Raw genomic sequence first — 22,971 nt, 5'->3', positions numbered from 1 at the left:
TGTCAGTAAGGGTTTTAAGCTAGGAAAGGTTGTTTGAAATGCTGTCTGTGCCTGGTGTAGTGTAGAGAAGTGTGAGAATCATGGGGCCACCAGATTACCTCTTAGAACAAACTGTGTGGTTCATACAGGGAGAAATCCCTTCTAGGACTGAAGACTTCAATTCCCATAGGTTTCATGGACCACTAGGAAAACAGAATTGTACATATTTTGTTCTCGGAATACATGCATCACTCACAGCTCTGTAATAGCATGATATAAATTGAATCCTAATTTCTTCTTGGCTGTAAGAGGTGTTGGGATCCGACACACAATTGCCTCTATGCATTAATGTCTGTTAGAACCACAGTGAAATTTGGAATTAATTGGTTGGAGATTAAGATCTTTGGGTTGGTTCTGGTGAGTTTTATGTTGAATTCTCCCTCTTGTGTGAGGAGTTATTTCAGCTGGATTATAAGAAGTGATGTTGGTGACATGGTGTGGTATGAGTCACACAGTGTGTTTTAAGCTTCACAGTGAGGTTTAGGTCAGTATATTCATTATCTGAAAAACAGATGAGCAGTGAGGTGACATAATCCATGGTTCTGTAGGGCAGATGTGAGGACTTACAGGAAGCCATCATGTGTGACTGAATAGTTGACATACAGAAGTAAAGCCTGGTGGAAACTCTCCTGGCTTTTCCACAAGATGAGAAACTATGCTGGCTATCACCACTCAGGAGCAAAATACTGGAGTTCATGATGTTGCAGAGCATTAGCTTACATTAAGAACAAAAATAGAGGACAGAGAACATTATGCTACTATTTTGTGTAATTATAGTGATTCACCTGCGCTCAGGATACAGATGGCATGCAGTTCTGTTCCTCTTGTCTTCAAGACATTGCTTCACAGAAGGGGTTGTCAGGCCCTGGCACAGGCTGTCCAGGGCAGAGGTGGAGTCTCCATCCCTGGAGTTGGTCAAAAACTTTTTGGATGTGGCACCTGAGGACATGTGTTAGTGGTGAGCATGGTGGTGGTGCTGGGTAGATGGTTGGACTTAATGGTCTTAGATGTCTTTTCCACCCTTAACAAATCTGTGATTCTTGGAGAAGGTACGTAGGAAGTGGGGAGTGCCTGTGACAATAACAAAAACCATTTTTGACAATCAAAAGCAGAGCAGAGCTGCCATTGCAAGAATGGCTGAGCAGGCTGGAACTCTTCAACCTGGAGAGACAATTTAAACCAAATACTGGATCTGAAGTGGCACAAAGCCACTGAATAGGAACTGATTGTTTGCTGGCTTTTGCTGTACTGCACGAGCTTGGGTTGCCAGTGAGGCTGTGAGGAAATGGCTTCCACACAGATGGAGGGGGCGAGGATCCTGGGAATAGGCACTGAATCTGTGGGATGCTCGAGGATGTTGCGCCTACAGAAAGTTAAATGGGAATAAAAAGCAGGCTGAGCAAGAGCTCAGAGATGTTCTGAGCTCTATCAAAGGACAAAGTATGACAGGCTTGGGTTATTCTGGGGGCTGACAGTTGAAGCAGAGGGAGAGTTCTGTGCTGCCTCTTTCCTCAGCATTTGCTTGTAGCACCACTGGAGACAGGATTTCCTGTTGGACAGACCTGAATGTGGCTTGGTTCGAAGGACAGGTGTCTGTCACAGACGCACACGAGCAGCTGCCGCAAGCAGCCAGAGACGCTCCCTCCTGAGGGAGAGGGGGTCGGGGGCCCCTTCCCAGTTTCCCAGTCAGGTCGGGTGTTGGAAAGGTCCCAGTTCAACAGCTGCTCTTGAGAGCAGCAGCTCAGCCCCGGTAAGAGAAAACCGTGCAGGACAGAGCTCCGCGCTGGCAGCGAGTTCTCCTCACGGCCACAGCCTGAGCGGCTCACCCGCGGTGCCCTCAACCTCGGCCCTCAACCCCGGCCGAAAGGTCCCAGTGTCTCTGCCCTTCCCAAGAGAAAGCCCTCCGGCTAAGGGGTGGTAGCAAACTGCACCCTTCCCCCTCCTCCTCCTCCTCCCAGCACGTTTTTTATGTCTAAAGTATCGCCAATCAGAAAACAAATGGGAGAAAATTCCCTGCCAGAAAGAAAAATAAAAGGAAAAATCCTAACCTTCAGCAATGTGCTTATTGCCAGGCAGTGCTTCTGTGACAGACTTCACACAGTTCTTTATCACCAGTACATGGTTTTCTGCTCCGTGTGGGCGTTGCCGCGGTGCCCGGCTCGGGCGCCAGCGGGCCGTGACTCCCTCTGTGGGCGGCGGAGCGCAGCGGCCCCGGGCGGGCCTGTGGCTCCCGGACGGGCCTGTGGCTCCCGGGCCTGTGTGACACTCTGGTGTCGTTGGTGACTCTGATGTTTTCAGCCTGGCGGCCAACACACAATCAAGGTGCCCGGGCTTTGCTTTGCCTCGGCACTGCAGCCTGTGTGAAGCTCTGGCTCCATGACAGCGGTCAGGGTACCTGAGAACCACAGGATCTCCTGAGCTGGAAGGGACCCTCAGGGATCATCAGCCCAGCCCCTGTCCCTGCCCAGACCCCCCAACAGCCCCACCCTGAGCAGCCCTGAGAGCGCTGTCCAAACGCTCCTGCAGCTCTGGCAGCCTCGGGGCCGGGACCATTCCCTGGGGAGCCTGGGCAGTGCCAGCACCCTCGGGGGGAAGAACCTTTCCCTGAGCTCCATGCCAAGGCCTGGCACAGCTCCAGCCCTTGCTGGGCTCCAGGAGCTGTCCCAGAGCAGAGCTCAGCCCCTGCCCCTCTGCCTCCCCTCGGGAGGAGCTGCAGCCCCCGAGGAGCCTCCCCTCATCTCCTGTGCTCCAGCTGAACCAGCCAAGTGCCCTCAGCCGCTCCTCAGACCTTCCCCAGCTCCGTGTCCCTCCTTGGGACACTCTCCAGCAGCTTTGGATCCTTCTGACCTTGTGGTGCCCAAAGTGCCCCCAGCACTGGAGCTGAGGCTGCCCCAGGGCAGAGCAGAGTGGGACAATCCCCATCCTTGACTGAAGTGACTAAAGGAGTTGCTGTGTGGGGGATTGATCTCAGACCTGCGTGTTTCAGAGATGAGCTTTTTTCAGTAATATAATGGGTTCAAGTCAATAAATATCTCTAGGCTTTGCCAGAGTTAATGAGTGATAATGAGTTAATGAATCAGCTTTTACTCTCTAGTAAATGTCAGAAGTTCTTCTAGACTTCAGCACCTCACCTGCTTCCTTTGAATGCTGAGATGATGTTTCTTTTTTATCAGTGTTCCAGACCTCGTTATTTCTAGAGCATCAAAATTAACAAATCTTACTTCCATACACCCCCCCACCCAATTGCAAAATTACCTTTTGAATTGGTACCTGTCATGCTGGCAAGAACATTGGATTGTGTAAATTTTAATGAGGTGCTGTATCTTGCTTCTAAAGTTTGCAACAAAGTCTAATTTTGGGTTGACTCAAGCTGGAAACCATTTGGAAATGGAATGGACCTCTTATAAGAGTGAATTAAAACTACCTTCCTGCTCAGAGTTGCTGTCAGTAATCCCTCCTGTTTTCCTGCTCCCCTGGAGTAAGCACAATTGTCCTGTTCCTGCTCCCGACCCATTCCCTTCCAACACCACAAAGATGTCCTTAGGTGTTTTTCTAGAAATAACTATACTCTGTTTGAGGCAGACTAAGAAATAAAATCTATGAATTATCTGCTCTCTGCCATAGTTTTCTTAATTCCTATTTTTCCTGTTTTTCTGTTGGAATTCTGTATACAGGATAATTAGTTATGAGCAACAAACATCTGTGAGCAGCAGTGAAGAGCAAGCAGGACCACTGCTGCTGGAATCCAGCATCTATGGCTTCTGTATGTCTGTGTTTTATCTGAAAGTTCTTGCAGTACATGTAGTTGGTTCTCAATTTAGACACTTCAAATAACTTCCTTCAGTCGTGGAAGGGGATGAGGTTCCTGCCCAGAAGCTCTTTCTGGAGAAGTCTCTCTCTATGTGAAGAGAAAAATAATTTTTTTCAGTGTGAAATTACAACCCTCTTGCTGAAATGTCTCCTTCTTGTCAGAAATTCAGTTCTCATTAATAAGTTGTTTTTAATGCATGTTCTGCAGTAAATCTACTGGATGGATTTGGAACCATCTGGTCTGTGGAAGGTGACCCTTCCCATGGGGAACAGGGTGGGCTTTAAGGTCCCTTCCAACCCAAACCATCCCATGATTCCATGATTCTGTGATAATCACGTCTCCAAACAGGATTTGAAGTACCTTGAGTGCATAAGCAATATCTTTCCATTTCTATTTATTGAGAGAATGTGGTTGATGAACTGTGAACTGTAAGTATTCTTCCTTAATTTCTTGAAGTTATGCTAGAACAGGTGATATTCCTGTAGCACTGAATTTGAGAAATCAAACTGTTACAGAATTAGCATTTCTCCTTTTTAAGGTGTGATATATTTTATCTGACTCCATCACTGATTTTTCTTTTTTTTTTTTTTTAATGTGGGTTGAGAAGGGAGAGGAAGGTTTCAACAGGTACAATCTTTGAGGGGCTCTAAAAATACCTTCCTCAACGTGTATATATTGAAAAAACAGAGGACAGTAAGCAGTATGTTTTAACTAAAATTGCTGTATTTGTCCTGTTGAGAAAGCAAGAAGTGCTAAAAACTGGCTCAATATTTCTCTTTTCCTCTGAGATTTATTTTTAGTAATGAGAAAAACTTTCTTCTCCAGGTAAAATGCAAGTGCTCAGTCTGTCCCTTACTGAAAACTGAAATGACAAACAGGTTGGGGCAGAAGGGTCTGTAGGTCTTCATGCTTGGTAAGGTCAGTGCATCCAGCCAAGAACACGCACCAGCAGTGTTGTCACCTGCATCTAAAGCACCTACCTCAGGTGTGCTCTGCAGGGCAGCTGATGACACTGGTAGCTTTCCACATGGGGAATCACAGATTCCTGGGATATCCTGCGTGGGAAAGGACCCACTCAGTCCATGCCACATGCAAGTTTTGCAGCCAGGACTGGACTGGTTGTATAAAATAAATGGGTTCTGTGTGAATTCTTGCAGTAGTGATGTCAGATGAAGTTTACACAATTCACAGCAAGTTCACAGCAACTTGACACCGTGAGAACAGGGTGCAGGGTAATGGAGCCCCTAGGAACAGAACACCAGAAATACCTATTTTGTTGACAGTTGTTCAAACAGATTAATGCAGAAATTGTAATCAAGTGTAAGGTTAATTATTAACTTGGTGATAGGATAAAAATACAGCCTAAAGTTACCTTAGATTATTATAACGCTAAAAAAACAACCCCTCAGGGAAATTTGTCTGCGTGAATGAGGGTGTAACGAGCTGGATTAAGACATCAGATGCACATTAAGAATTACAAATTGGAAGTGTGAGTGAACAATCACCTGTTTCTGTGTCATTTTTCTGTGTTACCTTTTTGTATACAAGCCTGTGCTTGTTTCCCAGGTGTGCCAGCATTGTGAGGGACCTGGCACCTTGTTCTGCAGGATGGTGATAAAACCCAGTAGCCTGACTGGGCGTGTGGGTTACCTCCTGCACACGTGGTGACAGAACCCAGCTTCAGGGACACCAGCAGTGTGAGACAGTGAAGGAGAAACTCATCAAACTGCCAGTGCTTGTGAGCTTTTTATACATTGCAGGTTTTTATGTGACTCCAAAGGGTGGTTTTTTGGTTTTAATCTGAATGTTTAAGAAATCGGAATGTTTTCCCATTTATAGTCAGAGGACACAATGTTTAATAGAAAAACACTACTTTAATTGAAAGGGAAATGAATCTGTCGCCCTGTCATACATACCAGGGGCACTTAGAATGACAAAGTGCAACAAGAAAGGCGTTGTTGAGCAGGCAGGAAGCCGAGGAAACACGAGCCCTGCAGGATGCAGACCACGTCAATGTGGGCTCTGTGGTGCTCGCAGGAGCAGGTGCGAGCGTATCCGGGGAGCCTCGGGAGGTGGGACACGTTTGTGGGGTTCTGAACACCACAGACAGAGCCTCTTCATGTTTTAGAAGGGTGTACGTCAAGGATAAGCTCCTTCAGAAACATTTCTGAAATAAAAACTATGATAGAAGTATATGCTTTAAGTCAGTTCACAGCAGTAAATGAGCTCTTGGGGCGACCTAGTGTGATCTGTGTTGTTTAGCTTTGCCAAAAGTTCTTAGCTTAAAGTTGCCGTCTAATGCCATGAAACCAAACCATTTCCCAAAGGTTTTCTATCACGTTTTTCTCAAAAGTTAGACTGATGTTACAGTTAACAGGGAAATAAAGCTAACACTTCAGAAAAACCCCGTAACTTAAGTAGAGCACAATCAAACCTCAAGTGTTATTTCTTAAAATATTCTTGAGAATTATTTTGCAATTGGTTTTGACTGATCAAATTGATGTCTCTAAAAACCTTTTGCTCCAAGTGTTCTTTCATCTTTGGACATTATACCTCATGTCTTCTCTGAGTTATAGCTTTGAAAATGTCTGAGCACAAGAATTGTCAGATTTTTCATGTGGCACTGGAAGAAGATCGTGCACATGATCACAGTGTGGTCATTCAGAGTTGTCTTTACTGGAGTTTTTCCCAATGTCTACTTCTGTCCCAGAGTACTTACAGCAGGGTGCCAGTATTTACTCCTCACTCTTAGAGAGGCTGTGACTGGTCTGTTTGTCTGTGGGACCAGCTGAGCATCTGAAGTTACTCAGCAGTAACTGTTCTTTGCTGAAGCTGGTAATGTGGCATGAACAGAAGTTTAGGAGCAGCTGATCCCTAGAACTGCATAGAGGAAGGGATGCTAAGGGTGGGAAAAGTGGTGTGAGCTATAACCTATTCAGAAATATTCTGCAACATTGAAAGCATCTGATGTACAGCATCATGGAGACATTCATGTCCACTGGCGATAAAAAGCTTAAAATCTGTCAGGCCTAACTACAGCTTTGTAGTTAATAAAATTGCTTCAGTGTTGGGTTAGAGGTGTAAATATAATAAATTTAATCCACCACAACCAGCTGCTCTAATAATTGCTCTAATGAGAAGGAATAGAAAAAATTGGGGAAGATTTCATAGGAACAAACAGCTGTCAATAGTATGAAGGATTTTTAGCTTAAATGCTATTAGGGATGTCTTCCTAAACAGCTAAGATTTTAATTACTAAGTCAGTTTTCTTCATTCACAAACTGCTAAAAATAGAGGAAAGAAGCAGCAAACTTGTGAAAAGAAGGTGACAAAACTGAAGCAGACTACAGCTGTCTCTGAAAGTGTACCTTGAGGTCTGCTGGGTGTACGCCCTGTTTGACATGACCGAGTAGGAGAGGTTGACACTTCCCTTGTGGGACAAATTGCTGTGTGAGGTTTTTGATTTCAGATATATTCATCATGATTTTAAACTTTTTTACAACATTATTTTTCGACAATGCTTGATCAAGATGTTGAACTTATGCCATGCTGGTTTATTTTGTGCATAATCACCTTAATCAGATTTTTCAAATACACATTTATGGACTTTCATGTAGGGTTATGTATTAGTCAGGATTTTTTTTTTTTCTGTGTGCCAATACTGTTTTCAATGCTGGGACAGATGATGACACATTTAGATTATTTGCATTTTGTGAATTCCCGAAAATGTTACTTATGAAATCATACATTAAGATTCAAAATCTAAATTAAATCTTCATTTCCAGTGAGATCAATTTTTGTTCTTCCCATTCTTAGTATAAGCAGGGCCAGATTAAAAAAAAAAAAAAAAAGAACCCCAAATATAGGTATTATTTATGCATGGAAAATGCCCATGATAACACAGGCAGGTGATTGATTAGCACCAGGAAAGGGAGATATTTTTCAAGAGAGCATACCTGAGTGCACAATGGACTCAAAAAAATCTGCTATAAGAAATGCTTTGTTAAATGATTGCTACTTCCCATAACCTTTAAAATTAAGACATTTCCATCGTGATGACAAACCCTGTCAATGTATGTGAATGAATTGTGCTCTGGTTGAATTTCTCTGTGGGGTTTTCAGTTGGCTCTTTCTAGAGCCCTTTGCAGATTCAATGGATGTTGCATTTCCTTCCTGTCTTGAATTGCAGTGTAAGGTGGCTGGGAGCTTTTAAAGTCACTGTTACTCAATAGGGTGGCAACATTATATTAAGAAATAAGTATGTATACCTTGAGAAAATACATCCTGGTGAGAAATTCCTGCTGTCACTGTCGTGGTTAGTAATCCTGAAAGATGTGCTTTGTGTCTCAGATTGGAAATGGTGAAGGTTAAAATATCCAACTTCCCTGTAAGCTCTGAGTGCAGCTGCAATGGGTTTGTGTTTAGTATTCAGACAGTAGTGCCAGAATCCTACACTCAGATAAAAGATGTGACAGGAGGTGGAAAAAACTTCTCCTCTTGCACTTGGCCATCAAACCGCAGCAGGTGAGTGATGGGAAAATGCCAGGAAAGAACAGAAATATCCATGGAGACCTCAAAGACTCCATCTCAGTGACAGAGGTGATATATTCAGCTCTGGGTGTGCATTTGAGGTAGAATTTCTTGTATGATTACTGCAGTTAAGAAGATTACCAGGCAGCTGTAAAATCCTGCATGCACTCGGTTGTCTGAGATATTAACATTTTTAGAAAAGAGCTCTGAAATCAGCTCTTCATTCTCCTGACGTTCATCCCAAGGAAGCTCTGCCACCAAGGTCAAGTCCAAGAGTTGATTTGTTGGGGGTGTGTGCATTTTGGTGATAAAAGAGCAAATATAATTTCTTACTTGGCTATTTATGTAATTTCCCACAAAGGTGGATACGTCCCTGTAGTTTGATGACTTGTGACAAAGCAGTCTAGTAATTAATATCAAAATGCTGCAAACCCCAAGGCAGAGTCCCAGAGAAGTAGCAAGGTTTCGTTAAAGGGAAAGCATGTTTGTCTGCTTTTTAACTTCTAACGTGTCACTTTAATCCACTCCAGAGACAATGGGACTTTTTGTAAACAAGGATTTAAAAGAAGGATTCAGGGAGAGCTCAGAGTCCCTTCCAGTGCCTAAAGGGGCTCCAGGAGAGCTGGAGAGGGACTGGGGACAAGGCCTGGAGGGACAGGACACAGGGAATGGCTCCCACTGCCAGAGGGCAGGGCTGGATGGGAGATTGGGCAGGAATTGTTCCCTGGCAGGGTGGGCAGGCCCTGGCACAGGGTGCCCACCCTGGATCCCTGGCAGTGCCCAAGGCCAGGCTGGGCAGGGCTTGGAGCAGCCTGGGACAGTGGGAGGTGTCCCTGCCCATGGGTGTGGAATAAGATGAGGTTTAAGATCCCTTCCAACCCAAACCATTCTGTGATTCTGTGATTCTGTGGATTTTTCAGAACTGTATTTCCAGCCCCAGGCACTCCCACTTGACTTCTACAAGGCTCATGTTGCTTTTCAGAACACTCACAGTTGTTATTTATAGAAAAGCTTTTAAGGGAAGTCTCAGATGCTGTAACTGTGGGCTCATTCCAGAGAATCTAAAGCTCAGTTGATCAGCTTCTCACATTTCCTTACTTCAGGTAAAGCAAGATTTCAGAATTATTTAAATAGCTTTTAAGTGTGTTTTTAATTCTTTGCCTGCTGATGTTTGCTGTTAAAACCTGACTGCAATATATTCATTTTTTGTGATAGGTTTCCTTTTTCATCTCTAGCATTGACAGATGAACCTGGACTGCAAGATCCCTGTTAGGAAGGTAAGTTGGATGCTTTAGAGACTGTAAGCTGCCAGGAACTTTTCTTTACTGTAGAAGAAGAAATTCTTTTCTGTGAGGGTGGGCAGGCCCTGGCACAGGTGCCCAGAGCAGCTGTGGCTGCCCCTGGATCCCTGGCAGTGCCCAAGGCCAGGCTGGATGGGGCTTGGAGCAGCCTGGGACAGTGGAAGGTGTCCCTGCCATGGCAGGGGTGAAATCAGGTGGGTTTTAAGGTCCCTCCCAACCCAAACTGTTCTGGGATTCAGTGACTCTGTAATGAAATGATGCATTTCATTGATGCAGGTAGAGAAGTGCAGGTAATACCAGTTTGCTGAATGTCCCTGACAGTAGGATACTCAGGATTCTCACTGCAACTGAGAGATGTGGACTACATTTAATTTATTATTATACTTCTATCATTAGTAATGCCAGAAATTGCGTTGCTCAGATTTAAGTGAAGAGATTCATCAAAGTGAGAGGAGCATAGAACCATAGAAAATCCAGAGCTGGAGGGACCCTCAGGGATCATCAGCCCAGCCCCTGGCCCTGCCCAGACCCCCCAACAGCCCCACCCTGAGCACCCTCGGGGGGAGAACCTTTCCCTGAGCTCCATGCCAAGCCCCTGACAGGAGGGTCCTGGTTAATTTGGTTCTCCACACTGACAGTGAGAGGTTGGGATGTCCCACCAAAGGAGAGTCCTCCTGTCTATAAATGAAATGTTACATGTGCTCAGTGTTTCTATGTGCCACTGACTCCTCTGTCCCATTTTTTATTGCCTATGTGGAAAACCACAGAATTTATTGCAGCACATAAAATTGTACCGTGCATGACTCAAGTCCTCTCCCATCCTGTTTGCTCAGTTCTTCTTGGTTTGATATGCACTAGGAAAGGTCATTTAAATGTAATTACTTTTTTTCATAAACAGTTGCAATTCTCTTGACTGTGCAATGAGAGCATTGGCTTTCTTGATCAATATCAAATAAGCAAATATTAAAAGTTGCTCATGTTAAATATGATGAAAGGGAATCCAGTTAGAGATTAAATTAAAATTGCAGTAGCTGGTCTTGCCTGAAACCTCTGTGACTCAGGGCAGAAAGTTGATGAAGAAGGCTTCAGCTTGGACACCAGATTCATGGTTTCATATTTTCAAAGGCACTGGCTACTGTAGCTTTGGGTGAGGTTTTGCAATATAAGCTTAATTTCTGTGTATGGTGTAGTGGTGGTGATGAACTTCTAAATAACTTAAAATTTCATCTTCCATAGTGTGTGGGAAGAACTGCAGATTTCTGTGTACTTCCTCCATATAGTGGCCTTCATTTCAGTTGGGTTGTTACCATTTTATCTCCTTCTTCTGCTGGCAAAAAATGATGGCTTTGAGGGAAAAAAACCCATAATCAGAGCACTTGGAATCCTGAAAGAATACATTTGATGCACACAGTAAAAAGAGAGACAGGTAGAAAAGCAGAGGGTGAAGGAGGTGGAAAAAATTACAAACAAGAAATGCTGCATAGTAATCATATTGCATGTATGAAATAATGCTCATATTATTGCAATTTTTGCCTGTAATAATTCCTGGGTTAGTCTGATAGCTTGTGTTTTAAATAGACAATTGCAGGTAGTTTTGTTGCACTACAATTCTCCAAAATTGTGTAATCCCTGATGGGACAGTGGAGCCAGGTGGGGTCAGTCTCTTTGCCAGGTAACGAATGACAGAACAAGAGGAAACAGCCTCAAATTGCAGCAGGAAAGGTCTGGGTTGGATATAGGGGAAACCTTCATGGAAATGGTGGTCAGGCACTGGCACAGGTGCCCAGGGCAGTGATGGAGTCATCATGCCTGAAGTGCTCAAATGTGTGGCTGTGGCACTTGGGGACATGGTTTAGTGGTGAACATGGAGGTGGTGCTGGGCTGACAGTTGGACTTGATGATCCTGGAGGTCTTTTCCCACCTTAATGATTCTGTGATTCCATAACCATTACAGAAATCGCACTGTTGTGTAAGAGTTGAGTTGCCTGTAGCAACAGTTCCTTTCCTTCTGTTATGTTTCCTTCCTCCCACTCCTTGCTCTAGAAGAAAATCTTCCCACAGCAAAACATGTAGAACGATATAATAAAGAGAAATAAATCCCACACACACTCTGGTATCATGTGTATCCTTTAAACATTTTGTCACTTTAGATTTCTGTCCTCTGGCCTGAAGTGCCTGAAGCTGCCAGGTTTTGTGGTATGGATTTGGGGTTATCCCCTACCCTTTGGAGCAGGGATCCTGGGGGCTGTTTGTACAGAGAGGTGCAGACATGGAGACATTTCCTTCTCAGGGGTTTGGAACAAAGCTGACTGAGCTGTATTTGGTGCTGTCATAGTGGTACCTGGAAAAAGAGTGCAGTGCAGAGAACCAGAGCTGGACACTTGGGTTGTTGGACATGACACCATCAGACAGCAAGAGAATTGCCACAGGCTTCAGCTTCATGTATTTATTGAAGGCTGGGAGAGCTGGGGGTGCTCCCCTGGAGAGGAGAAGCTCCAGGGAGAGCTCAGAGCCCCTGGCAGGGCCTGAAGGGGCTCCAGGAGAGCTGGAGAGGGACTGGGGACAAGGCCTGGAGGGACAGGACACAGGGAATGGCTCCCACTGCCAGAGGGCAGGGCTGGATGGGAAGGAGCTCTTGGCTCCCAGGCTGCCCAGAGTAGCTGTGGCTGTCCTGTCCCTGGCAGTGCCCAAGGAAGGCAGGCTGGAGGGGGCTTGGAGCAACGTGGTCCAGTGGAAGGTGTCCCTAACCATGGCAGGGGGTGGGACTGGATTATTTTTAAGGGTCTCTCTCAGCCAAAACCATTGTGCAATACTGTGATTCTTCATTTAAAGTTCAGTTTGAAATCACTCTTCACATTCCTTCAGGCTTTTTGGAGTATTTTGAATTGCATTTTAGAACTTACTGAAAAACATTGTTTCTACATTGTTTATTGTGAAATGAGGCTGTTTTGTCTTTAAGTACATTTCTGGGAGGTTCTGCTTAGATATTCTGGTCATAGGCCATACAAAAATTTATTGGAGAGGGATGTATTTCAAAGCTTCCATAGATGTTTACATAGATGCATTGTTTTGTAGAATCAGAATCCCAGAATGGCTGGACTGGAAGAGACCTCAAAGCCCATCCAGTTCCACCCCCTGGACAGGGACACCTTCCACTATCCCAGTGTGCTCCAAGCCCTGTCCAACCTGGCCTTGGGCACTGCCAGGGATCCAGGGGCAGCCACAGCTGCTCTGGGCACCTGTGCCAGGGCCTCAGCACCCTCATAACCAGAAATATTTCTTCCTAATATCCCATCAAAACCCACCCTCATTCAGTTTAAGGCCTTTCCCCTTTGTCCCGTCACTACATGGCCATTGTATGAACTAACCCAGTGTCCTGCACTCTGCTGGAGCTGGTGCTGCCCCCCTGTACACTCAGTGCTGCCATAATCTTTGTTTTGACGTCCAATTATCATCCTCTGAAACTGGTAAAGCAGAAAGATTGGGAAATCTTAAAATATCTTGAGCACTTTCTATCCTGACCTTAGTCAGATCAAAAGAGGATGAAAAGGTTAATCTGCTGCAAAAATATTTCCTCATTAGAAATTAGGAAGTAAAGCCATTGGATACTGCCACAAGTGCTGCTAGTAACGGGAGCCAAGTTATGATACCAGATACTAAAGATTTTGACTGATGGAGCAGTCCCTGTTCAGGGCAAGTGACACAGATGGCTGAAAAAACCAAGAGCCAGATGTGGGACAAGCTCTGTGTGCTGCACACAACACACCAGCATGGACACTGCAGCCAAGGCCTGCTGTGTGCTCATAAAACAGCTGCCCTGACATGGGGGCTGGGTGCTGCCAGCTCAGCTGGGTGTTCAGCTGCTGCAAATCTTCCCCTTGTCCCTTGACCATGCCCAGTCTCTGCTTTCTTGCTGGGGCAGAGATTCAGGCATTGTTATTTGCTCTGCACAGGTCTAGGGAAAATATTCTGTCAGCATTGTTCCATGGGGCTGCTGGGGACAGGGGAATCGCTCCTGGAGGCAGCAGCCTGGCTCCTGGTGATGCAGGAGAGGTGCAGGAGAACAAGAGTGCCTGAACAGTGCTGGACACAGCTGCTCGCAGAAGGGTGAGCTTAAGGCAACCACTAAAGTTTATTCAGGGTGAAAAAGCCTTTCAAATGATCCTCTCTGCAAATGAACCAACAATTACCTGCAGAGCTGCCTCCAACTCTGTGCCCCCAATACCAGGAGGACGTGGAGCTGCTGGAGCCAGGCCAGAGCAGTCACGGAGATGCTGCAAGGGCTGGAGCCCCTCTGCTCTGGAGGCAGGCTGGGAGAGCTGGGGGTGCTCCCCTGGAGAGGAGAAGCTCCAGGGAGAGCTCAGAGCCCCTGGCAGGGCCTGAAGGGGCTCCAGGAGAGCTGGAGAGGGACTGGGGACAAGGCCTGGAGGGACAGGACACAGGGAATGGCTCCCACTGCCAGAGGGCAGGGCTGGATGGGAGATTGGGCAGGAATTGTTCCCTGGCAGGGTGGGCAGGCCCTGGCACAGGGTGCCCAGAGCAGATGTGGCTGCCTCTGGATCCCTGGCAGTGTCCAAGTCCAGGTTGGATGGGGCTTGGAGCAGCCTGGCATAGTGGAAGGTGTCCCTGCCCTTGGCAGGGGTTTAGAAAGTAGTCAAGGTCTCTTCCAACAACAATCATTCTGGGATTCTGTGAGTCTATGTTTCTGGGTGGAAATATAAATCTTTGATGTGATAAAGCATGTTTTAACTCAGTGACATTCCCTTTAAATGCTGGAGATTGGATGTCAAAGACATGTCTGCTTTTATGACTTATTGCCATTTTCTGGTTCCCTTTTTGAAGGTCTGAAATGCAGGGCAGACTCCTCAGGCTGGAAGGTACATTTCTGGGGAATCCAATGGTATTCCCCAAGAGGACTGAAAGGGGTTGGGTTGGCAAAAGAGAGCCTTGGGTTTGGGATTGCTAATGACCAGATCCTGCTGAGATGACTGGAGATGACTGAGGGAGTACTCCCTGTGTGTGACACCGAGTTCTTCGGCCCGTGGTCATGTCTGTAACAACAGCCAGATGTGGCAAAACCCAAAAAGCACAGAACATTTCTGTTTGTCACAGGGAGCCTTGGGCAGATCCTGGGAGTGCAGTGCAGAGCTGTAAGGATGAACTCATGTGTTTATTCTCCAGCCAGAACAGACCAAGTTTCTAAGGATCCATCCCTACAAATACAGGGAATAATGCAAGGAGTGCTCCTGGGGAAACCCGCCCCAAGAATCCTATGAACAGTCTGGCTTGAATGGCTTGGGGAAGTTGTTTGTGTATAGAAAAATATAACCAGGACCTGAAAGTACCTGCTAGTTTGGATGAGTTTTCTTCTACACTGCCTTCGCCCTTGAATTGCCAATGTTTTCTGAAGGCTTAAACACCATTTTATTAATTTTTTTTTTAAGTACACCCAGAAAGGTCCCAAGACCCCTGAATGAAATCTGGTGTTTGCCTACAACGGCATTTTCTTCTTTTTCACCATTTTGCTCAGAATATTGGAAATGCTGAACTTTAGTGCAGAACTGGTGTCTGGTTTTGTGGCTGGGATTATGAGCTGCAGAGGTGGTTATGCCCTCCCCACTTGTGTGGGTGCTGCAGGATACAGATAAGCTGCTTCTCTTTGACAGCAGCACTCATTTAAAGCTTTCTGTGCCACTGCCTGTCCCAACCCGTGGTGCCTCTGGATCGTCAGCCCCAGAGGAGCAGTGAAGAGTGGCGTGGATCAACCTGCTCTGAGGCTCACAGAGCTGATGCTGAGACAAGATTACACCTGGGGATCCTGGTCCCAGCTCTTCCTCTCCTAGGACTGAGTCCCCCTGCAGAGCTGCTGCCACCAGAGGCACCCACCCCGCTGTCACTGTCACTGTCACTGCTCTGGCCAGGCCAGCAGCGGTGACAGCAGCTGTCCCTGCGTGCAGGGGATGCCACCACAGAGCCACAGGGAACAGGATCTGGTGAGTTCCAGTTCCCTTCCAGCGAGGGTGTGTAACTCTGCCCTCAAAGGGCAGAAGTTGCTCTAAGTGTTGTCAAATAATGACTCATTTCTGACGGAGGTTTGAGGGCACAGGCGGCGCCAGCGCAGGGACCGCCCGGGCGCTGCATCACAGCCTCAGCAGCAGAGAAATCAGGAAACTGAGCCCGGGAGCCACTCTTGGACGTGGTGTTGGGCTCTGTGCAGGACAGAGTCCCCAGGAGCTCAGAATCCAAGCCCAGGCCCAGCTGGAGCTTCCCTGGCACCGCTGCCCCCGGCCGAGAGGTAAGAGCCAGGCCCGAGGGGCGCTGAGGGCAGCGAGCGCCCATTGCCAGGGCTGAGGTGAGACCTGCTCCAGGCAGCAGGGAGGGATGGGCACAGCATGGTGGGCAGGGGAATGCCCGTTTCCAGCCCAGGAGCTGCAGCTGCCCTCTGTCCGAGTGCCACCCGGGGCAGCTGGCATTGTGCTCCGGAGCGCAGGGCACAGCGCGGCTCCATCGCAGCGGGCAGTGTCCCCTCCTGTCACAGGGCCCGGCTCTGGCACCGCCTCGCTGGGGGAACTGTGCACTGGGGATGAGCTTCAGCTCTCCAGTCACGGCTGGGACAGCTCTACCATCCCCCACTATGTTTCTGTGCTTCTCAACCTTATTGCAATTCCTCAGGTTTACCAATTCATAAAAGTACAGAACAGCCCCAAAACAAAGGGGGCAGATATCTCCTCTCAGGCTTTCTGCCTGCACACTCTGCTTGCGGGAACATGGGAGTCTCCTGGATCAAGCACCTCCAGGAGCAAAGAGCTGCTTTAGGACAAGTGTTCCCAGGAGGGAGGTGATTCCCTGCTGTCCCTGCTGGTGCCTGGGTGAGGCACTGGCTGCTGTCCAGGCTCTGCTGGCAGCAGGTGTCCATCTGGGGGTGTGTGTCCATCACCGCGGCCCAGGGCCAGCTGGGCAGAGGAGAAGCTCTTCCCTTTGGTGCTCGAGTGGGGGATCTGTCCCTTCCCAGCACCAAGTGCTGTTTGCACACGGGGGCAGGACTGACCAAACAGTTGCTGCTTTTCAACTGAAAGTTCTGTCCTGGAGCAGCAGAAAATGCAGGACAGTTGTCAGAGCTGCCATCAGTCCTTCTGGCTCAGCCAGCACATCCCTCCTTAGACAGAATGTACCTCGGCAGGGGTATGGAGCACACCCTGATCTGAAGCTCTGTGTTCATGAAGTTGTCACCATCCTGGAAGTGACCTGAGCTGCACGGGGGAGCAGGCACACAGAGCTGCCTGTGCAGCCCCAACTTCACCACAACATGTGTGCCATGGATGGGCTGCAAGGCAAGGGGATGGCAGTGCTGGCTAACGATGGCTTCTGGCAGAGACAAACAATACTGACCTTGTAGCAGCAGCAATTGTCCCTGTTTTGTTGTTCTGGATATGGGCTGGCAGAATCAGACAGTCCTTAGATCTGCACTGCCACAGAGAGGAGTTACCAGCAGTGATGCAGAGCAGTGATTGTGACTCACCTTCCAAAGGAGCAAGTCATCTCTGCTCCGAGGAGTTCATCCACAGTGTGGGCAGTGTGGGAGGGGGGATTCTGCCCCTCTGCTCTGCTCTGATTAGACCCCAGCTGCAGAGCTGCCTCCAGCTCTCAGACCCCCAGCATCAGGAGGACGTGGAGCTGCTGGAACCAGGCCAGAGGACACCACAAATGTGCTCTGAGAGCTGGAGCCCCTCTGCTCTGGAGCCAGGCTGGGAGAGCTGGGGGTGCTCCCCTGGAGAGGAGAAGCTCCAGGGAGAGCTCAGAGCCCCTGGCAGGGCCTGAAGGGGCTCCAGGAGAGCTGGAGAGGGACTGGGGACAAGGCCTGGAGGGACAGGACACAGGGAATGGCTCCCACTGCCAGAGGGCAGGGCTGGGTGGGAGATTGGGCAGGAATTGTTCCCTGGGAGGGTGGGCAGGCCCTGGCACAGGGTGCCCACCCTGGATCCCTGGCAGTGCCCAAGGCCAGGCTGGGCAGGGCTTGGAGCACACTGGGATAGTGGAAATTGTCTCTGTCCATGTCAGGGAGTTAAATTAGATGGGGTTTAAGGTCCCTTCCAAACCATACCATTCCCTGATTCTATGATCCTCCCAAGGAGGTGACAGTGGGGATGAAGGAGGAAAAGACACACAATTTTAGATTGCAAAGCTGTCATATGTATACCAGCATGACTAGCTGGTGTCAGGGGCAGCACAGGGACATTGTGCAATCATCCCACAGCCAGTGCATGTGACAGTCCCACCTCAGCCCAGCCTCCTGGTGTCCCCAGTGCCAGGCAGCCCCCACACCAGCCTTGCTGCATTCCACGACAGCAGGGCCATGTCTGGTGCCTCTCGGGACCCTGGTGACTCGGAGCTCCTGAAAGAGGAGGTGAAAAAGCCACGATAAAACCTGATAAAACCACATTACTCCCACACAGCTGTGGCGTTGGGCTCCCGCTGTGCCAGGAGGACTGGTGAAAGCTGGGGCCCCTCCTTGGTGGCAGAGAACAGAGTGCTGATCCTGCTGCCAGCTGTGTGTGGGACAGGCGTGTCCCCAGGACACAGCTGGCACAGGCAGAGTTTGCAGCCTTTTCCTCCATCCCGTGGCACAAGGCTGTGTGAGGGACAGGAGCTGCACTGGCCAGGGCAGTCTGTGGGACAGCAGGCGTAACCTGGGACAAGCCAGCTCAGCTCTGTCCCTCCACAGCCCCTTTGGTTTCTTCTGCAGGTGGCAGCAGGAGAGGACAGGGAGCCCCTGATGCGCTGACGGTTGGCCATGTCTGGGGTGAGCGGGGCTGCACAGGGACACCGACAATGCCAGCGGACACCGGGGCACCCCGGTGTGCCCCCAGGATGAAGTGGGGTGGAGGAGGGCTCATGCCCAGTACCGCTGGTCCCCAGCCAGGGTTTCAGATGGTCTTTGGGGCTGGCCCTGGTGCCTGGGGAAGCAGAGGGGTCCAGCTCTGGCTGTCCCTACCAACACTGCCTCTCCTTGCAGAAGCACTGGCCCCCCGGGACGCAGTGTGTCACCAAGCATGACCACACCAAGCCCAAGCCCCGGGAGCTGGCTTTCCGCAAGGGGGACATGGTCACCATCATCGAGGCTGTGGAGGTGAGAGCTGGCGGTGCTCAGGGACACGCTGCGCTGAGAGGGCACGGCCAGAGCGGGACTCCAGCGCCATCAGCTCGGCTGTCAAAGCCGGTCCCTCCCTTCCCAGAGGGATCTGCTCTTCCTTGCGTGGCTCTGAGACCCTCTCGTCCCCAGGGCAAAGGCTGGTACCGTGCCAGGCACAACGAGACGGGGCAGGAGGGGCTGCTGGCAGCCAGCGCGCTGCGGGAGCGTGGGGCCATCCGCGCCGACCCCAAACTCAGCCTGATGCCGTGAGTACACCTGGGGGGACTGCAGGGCCCGGGGGTCCAGCCGAGCCCCTGCGAGCTGCAGCAGCAGATGGGTCCAGCATGTTCCTCCATCCACGTTTTGGGGGCGCAGCTGGGGACAGAGCATTCCTGCAGCCGTGCCCTGGGGATGGAGGGATTTGCTGGGGCCAGTACCTGGCTTTAAGGACCTCTAGTTGTGCCACCCAGCTGGGCTGGACCCCATGGAGAGGTGTTTCATGCAGTAGGGTCTCTGGAGCTTCGGCAGGGGCTCTGCTTCCCCCATCTCGCTGCTGTCCCTGGGGAGCCCCCCGGCTCAGCCCCCTCTGCGCTGCCTCTGTCCTCAGCTGGTTCCACGGGAAGATCTCAGGCACGGAGGCGGTGCAGGAGCTGCAGCCCCCCGAGGACGGGCTGTTCCTGGTGCGGGAGTCTGTCCGGCACCCCGGGGACTACGTGCTGTGCGTGAGCTTCGGCAAGGAGGTGATCCACTACCGCGTGGTGCACGAGGAGAACACGCTCAGCATCGACAGCCAGCAGTACTTCTCCAACCTCATCGACATGATTGAGGTGAGACCTCCTGGGCACAGGGTCCCACCAGTGCCAGAGAAGGGCAAGGACCTCAAAGGCTCACACAGAGGCAGGTCCTTGTCCTGTTCTATGTGGTTTGCACTGGTGTTTTACCTGGTGTAATTCTCTGTCCCTTTCAAATGTTTGTGGTTCTCACACGGTTTGGGGTGCAATGAGCAGATCTGGGATATCCCAAGGATGTTTCTGCAAACCAGCTGTGCCAGCTGCAGTCACAGTCCCCAGCCAAGGGCCACATTTTACCCCTATCCCTGCTTATTCAATGCTTCAGAAAGCAGGAAGACCCTGGTGGCCTCTATGTCCCCTGGACTTCAGGGCATTTTGCTGGGTCTCCTTCCACTCAAAGTCCCCTCTTACCTGCTGACCCCACAGGGCTCCCTGGCTGTTGTGTGAGCTCTTGCCCTTCCAGTGAGTTTTTCCTGGTGGTCCTTCCCTCACCCTGTCTCCTCTCCAGGGAGTTCACTCTCAAGTTTTCCTTATAGATACAACTTTTGGGTGGCTCCTTTCCCTTCTCAGCTGCCCTGGCCCCACTTTAAAACTCTGAAGGTTGTCTTGTCCCATCCCATCCTCTCTCATCCTGTCCCATCCTATCTGGCTGCTTCCTCTCCCATTGCCTCTGCAAACTGCCCTCAGCTGCTGCAGCACCTGCCAGGTGTTCAAACCACACCAGTAGCACCCCAAACCCCTGTGGTCCATCGTGGTGTTCCTCTGGCTGTGCCCAGAGGAGAGCAAGGCTGAGACATGGGCTGAGACAAGGGTGGTGATGGTGCGGTCTTGTGGAGCATCCCAAAGCTGTTCCCTGAACCCCTTGGCCCTGAGGGTAGGAGCTGGCATCACCTCCATCTGTTCATCCCTTGGCAGCATTACATGAAGGAGCAGGGAGCCATCTGCACCAAGCTGGTGAAGCCCAAACCCAAATCTGGGATGAAGTCAGCTGAGGAGGAGTTGGCCAAAGGTAGGGGACGGTGGGATGGGGCTGTGGTCTGCATTTTAGGGACAAGGCCCCACTGGTGGCCCCTGCTAACCTGCCCTTGTGCCCATGCCCAGCTGGCTGGTTGCTGAACCTGAAGCACCTCACACTGGGAGACCGCATTGGGCAAGGCGAGTTCGGAGGTAGGTGAGAGGATGGGGCTGGAGGTTCCCAGGTGCAGCTTCCCCAGAGAGCACTGCCTGATCCCCCTCCCCATCTCATGGCATGGGGAGCTCAGCCTGGAGAGCAGGAGGCTGGATGTGGGGCTCAGCCTGACTCTCCCACGCTCTCCCAGATGTCCTACAGGGCGAATACCTGGGGCAGAGGGTGGCTGTGAAGAACATCAAGTGTGATGTGACTGCCCAGGCCTTCCTCGCTGAAACAGCTGCCATGACGTGAGTGCTCCGTGGAGGTGTGGCCCGACCCTGCCTGTGGCCCAGGATGACCAGGCACCTCCTTGACTCAGATCCCCTCCATTCCAGGAAGGTCCGGCACAAAAACCTGGTATGTTTGCTGGGAGTGATCCTGCACAATGGCCTCTACATTGTCATGGAGTTCATGAGCAAGGTGAGAGCACCTGGCTGCTCCTCAGCCAGTGGGACCCATCACCACTTGGATTTGGGAACGATGTCTGTGTTTCACACATGCCAGGCACTGCAGCACCTGCAGAAGGCAAAGTCTTCTGGCAGCCCCATCCTGTTGGTCCTGACACGTTTTATCCTCCTCTGTCAGGGCAACCTGGTGAACTTCCTGCGCACGCGGGGCCGGGCGCTCGTCCCGACCCAGCAGCTCCTCCTGTTCGCTCTGTAAGTTCCCCTCTCTCCTCTGGGCTGGGATCCAGGGCCCTGCATCGCCCTGGGCAGCCTCAGGGAGCACTGGGTGACACGGCTCTGTCTCACTCGCTTGTGGCAGGGATGTGGCTCAAGGCATGGACTACCTTGAATCCAAGAAGTTGGTGCACCGGGACCTGGCTGCCCGCAACATCCTCATCTCTGAGGAGAACGTGGCCAAAGTCAGCGACTTCGGCTTGGCCCGGGTCAACCCCAAGGGTGCAGATGCCACGTTGCTCCCTGTGAAGTGGACAGCACCAGAGGCCCTGAAGCACAATGTGAGGGACAGTGAGAGGGGCTGGGCTGGCCAGGGGGTCCTTCCAAAGTATCTCATACCCTTGGGTTGTCCCTGCTTGTTCCCATTCCCTGTCCCATGCTGGCCTCTGGCACTGTCAGCCCTGCATCTCCCAAAATTCTGTCTCAGTCCTGAGCAGGTGTGCAGTGGGAATTGGGGCAGGATGATGGGACTGGGGGGGTGTTCACACCCTGGGGAGCTGAGGCGGGGCAGGGGGCAGTCACTGTCCTGTGTCTCACCCTTGGCAAGCAACAGGGACCCAGCACAGCCCTCAGCCTCCCCCTCTCCTGCCGCCACAGAAATTCTCCTCCAAGTCGGACGTGTGGAGCTACGGGATCCTCCTGTGGGAAACCTTTTCCTTTGGACGGGCACCCTACCCTAAACTGGTGAGCACTGTGCCAGGGAGCACCACAGCTTACACCCCAGTGGCACTTACGGGACAGGGACATCCCGTTGCTCCCTGAGCAGAGCAGGGAAGGGGGTTGCCAGCTGGCTTCTCCATCCTGGCAGGCCCTGAAGGAGGTGACAGAGCTGCTGGAGCAGGGGTACCGCATGGACGCCCCCGAGGGCTGCCCACCCACCGTCTATGCCCTGATGAAGAGCTGCTGGGAGCTGGAGCCAGGCAAGCGCCCGTCCTTCAAGAAACTCACAGAGAAGCTACAGAAGGAGCTGAAGCACCTGAGGGACATTTAACCCCATCCTGCTACCAGGACACGGGACTTGAAGCCCCTAGATCCTCCAGGGCTGGCTGTGGCAGAGCAATAGGGGCCAGGAACAGGAAGGTCCATGGTGCTGCTCTCTCCCTGTGGAGATGGGGCAGCAGCCCCCCTCCATCCCAGAACAGTCCTTCTACTCGCCACACAGCCCAGAGAAGGTTGCCATGGGATGGATCTCCCCTGGCCCACCCCAAAGGGGAGCATGGCCCCAAAGGAGCCATGCCCACACCCCTTGTGCTCAGCCCCAGGAGCAGATGCTGCATGTGGGGTCCCTTCGAGCTGAGACTCCCAGTGATGGGAAACAGGACTGGAATGTCCACTCACTGGATCATGAGATCCCACCCTGACTCAGCTCTGCCCCAGCACCCAGCCCCACATGAGGATGCTGGCATAGCCAGCTAAACCACGTGGATTTGGGCTTTTTGATTAAACCAAAGAAATTAGTTCAACAGCATCTTTAAGCCTCTGGGGTGAAATTAGGTCTGTCTCTCACTTGGAGCCTGA

General features: G+C 50.4%; 1 protein-coding gene and 1 long non-coding RNA gene across 6 annotated transcripts; one reads left to right on the top strand and one right to left on the bottom strand.

Moving 5' to 3' along the window:
- Positions 1–789: 789 nt before the first annotated feature.
- On the bottom strand, positions 790–3,657 carry LOC115490889 (uncharacterized). Its single transcript, XR_012052181.1, has 2 exons — positions 2,088–3,657; positions 790–1,110 (listed from the first exon to the last, which is right to left on the bottom strand). It is a non-coding gene; the product is annotated as an uncharacterized lncRNA (long non-coding RNA).
- Positions 3,658–9,327: 5,670 nt separating this feature from the next.
- MATK (megakaryocyte-associated tyrosine kinase) lies at positions 9,328–22,921 on the top strand. Of its 5 annotated transcripts, none has more exons than XM_030256897.4 (14): positions 9,334–9,483; positions 9,616–9,657; positions 18,425–18,481; positions 18,695–18,808; positions 18,962–19,077; positions 19,419–19,638; positions 20,518–20,611; positions 20,704–20,769; positions 20,922–21,021; positions 21,109–21,193; positions 21,359–21,432; positions 21,539–21,734; positions 22,051–22,137; positions 22,262–22,921. In XM_030256897.4, the coding sequence occupies exons 3-14, from the start codon at positions 18,473–18,475 to the stop codon at positions 22,442–22,444; spliced, it is 1,344 nt and encodes a 447-aa protein (XP_030112757.2). In that variant the 5' UTR covers positions 9,334–9,483; positions 9,616–9,657; positions 18,425–18,472; the 3' UTR covers positions 22,445–22,921. The 5 variants fall into 5 exon arrangements, with proteins under 5 accessions (XP_012426634.2, XP_012426635.2, XP_030112757.2 ...); XM_030256896.4 differs by having other exon boundaries at positions 9,596–9,657; XM_012571180.5 differs by lacking the exon at positions 18,425–18,481 and having other exon boundaries at positions 9,328–9,483; positions 9,596–9,657.
- The last annotated feature ends 50 nt before the right edge of the window (positions 22,922–22,971 follow it).

The sequence above is a fragment of the Taeniopygia guttata genome, chromosome 28, assembly GCF_048771995.1.
Source record: "Taeniopygia guttata chromosome 28, bTaeGut7.mat, whole genome shotgun sequence".
Classification (NCBI taxonomy): Eukaryota; Metazoa; Chordata; class Aves; order Passeriformes; family Estrildidae; genus Taeniopygia; species Taeniopygia guttata.
This window is presented reverse-complemented; position numbering and strand designations above follow the sequence as displayed.

What these genes read in the sequence shown, in the direction of transcription:
- MATK (XM_012571180.5), top strand. Translation starts at nt 9,625, where the DNA reads ATGAACCTGGACTGCAAGATCCCTGTTAGGAAG. An exon ending in ACCTCATCGACATGATTGAG is followed by an intron (nt 19,639 to 20,517) that starts GTGAGACCTCCT and finishes ATCCCTTGGCAG; the next exon opens with CATTACATGAAGGAGCAGGG. An exon ending in GCTGAAACAGCTGCCATGAC is followed by an intron (nt 21,022 to 21,108) that starts GTGAGTGCTCCG and finishes CCTCCATTCCAG; the next exon opens with GAAGGTCCGGCACAAAAACC.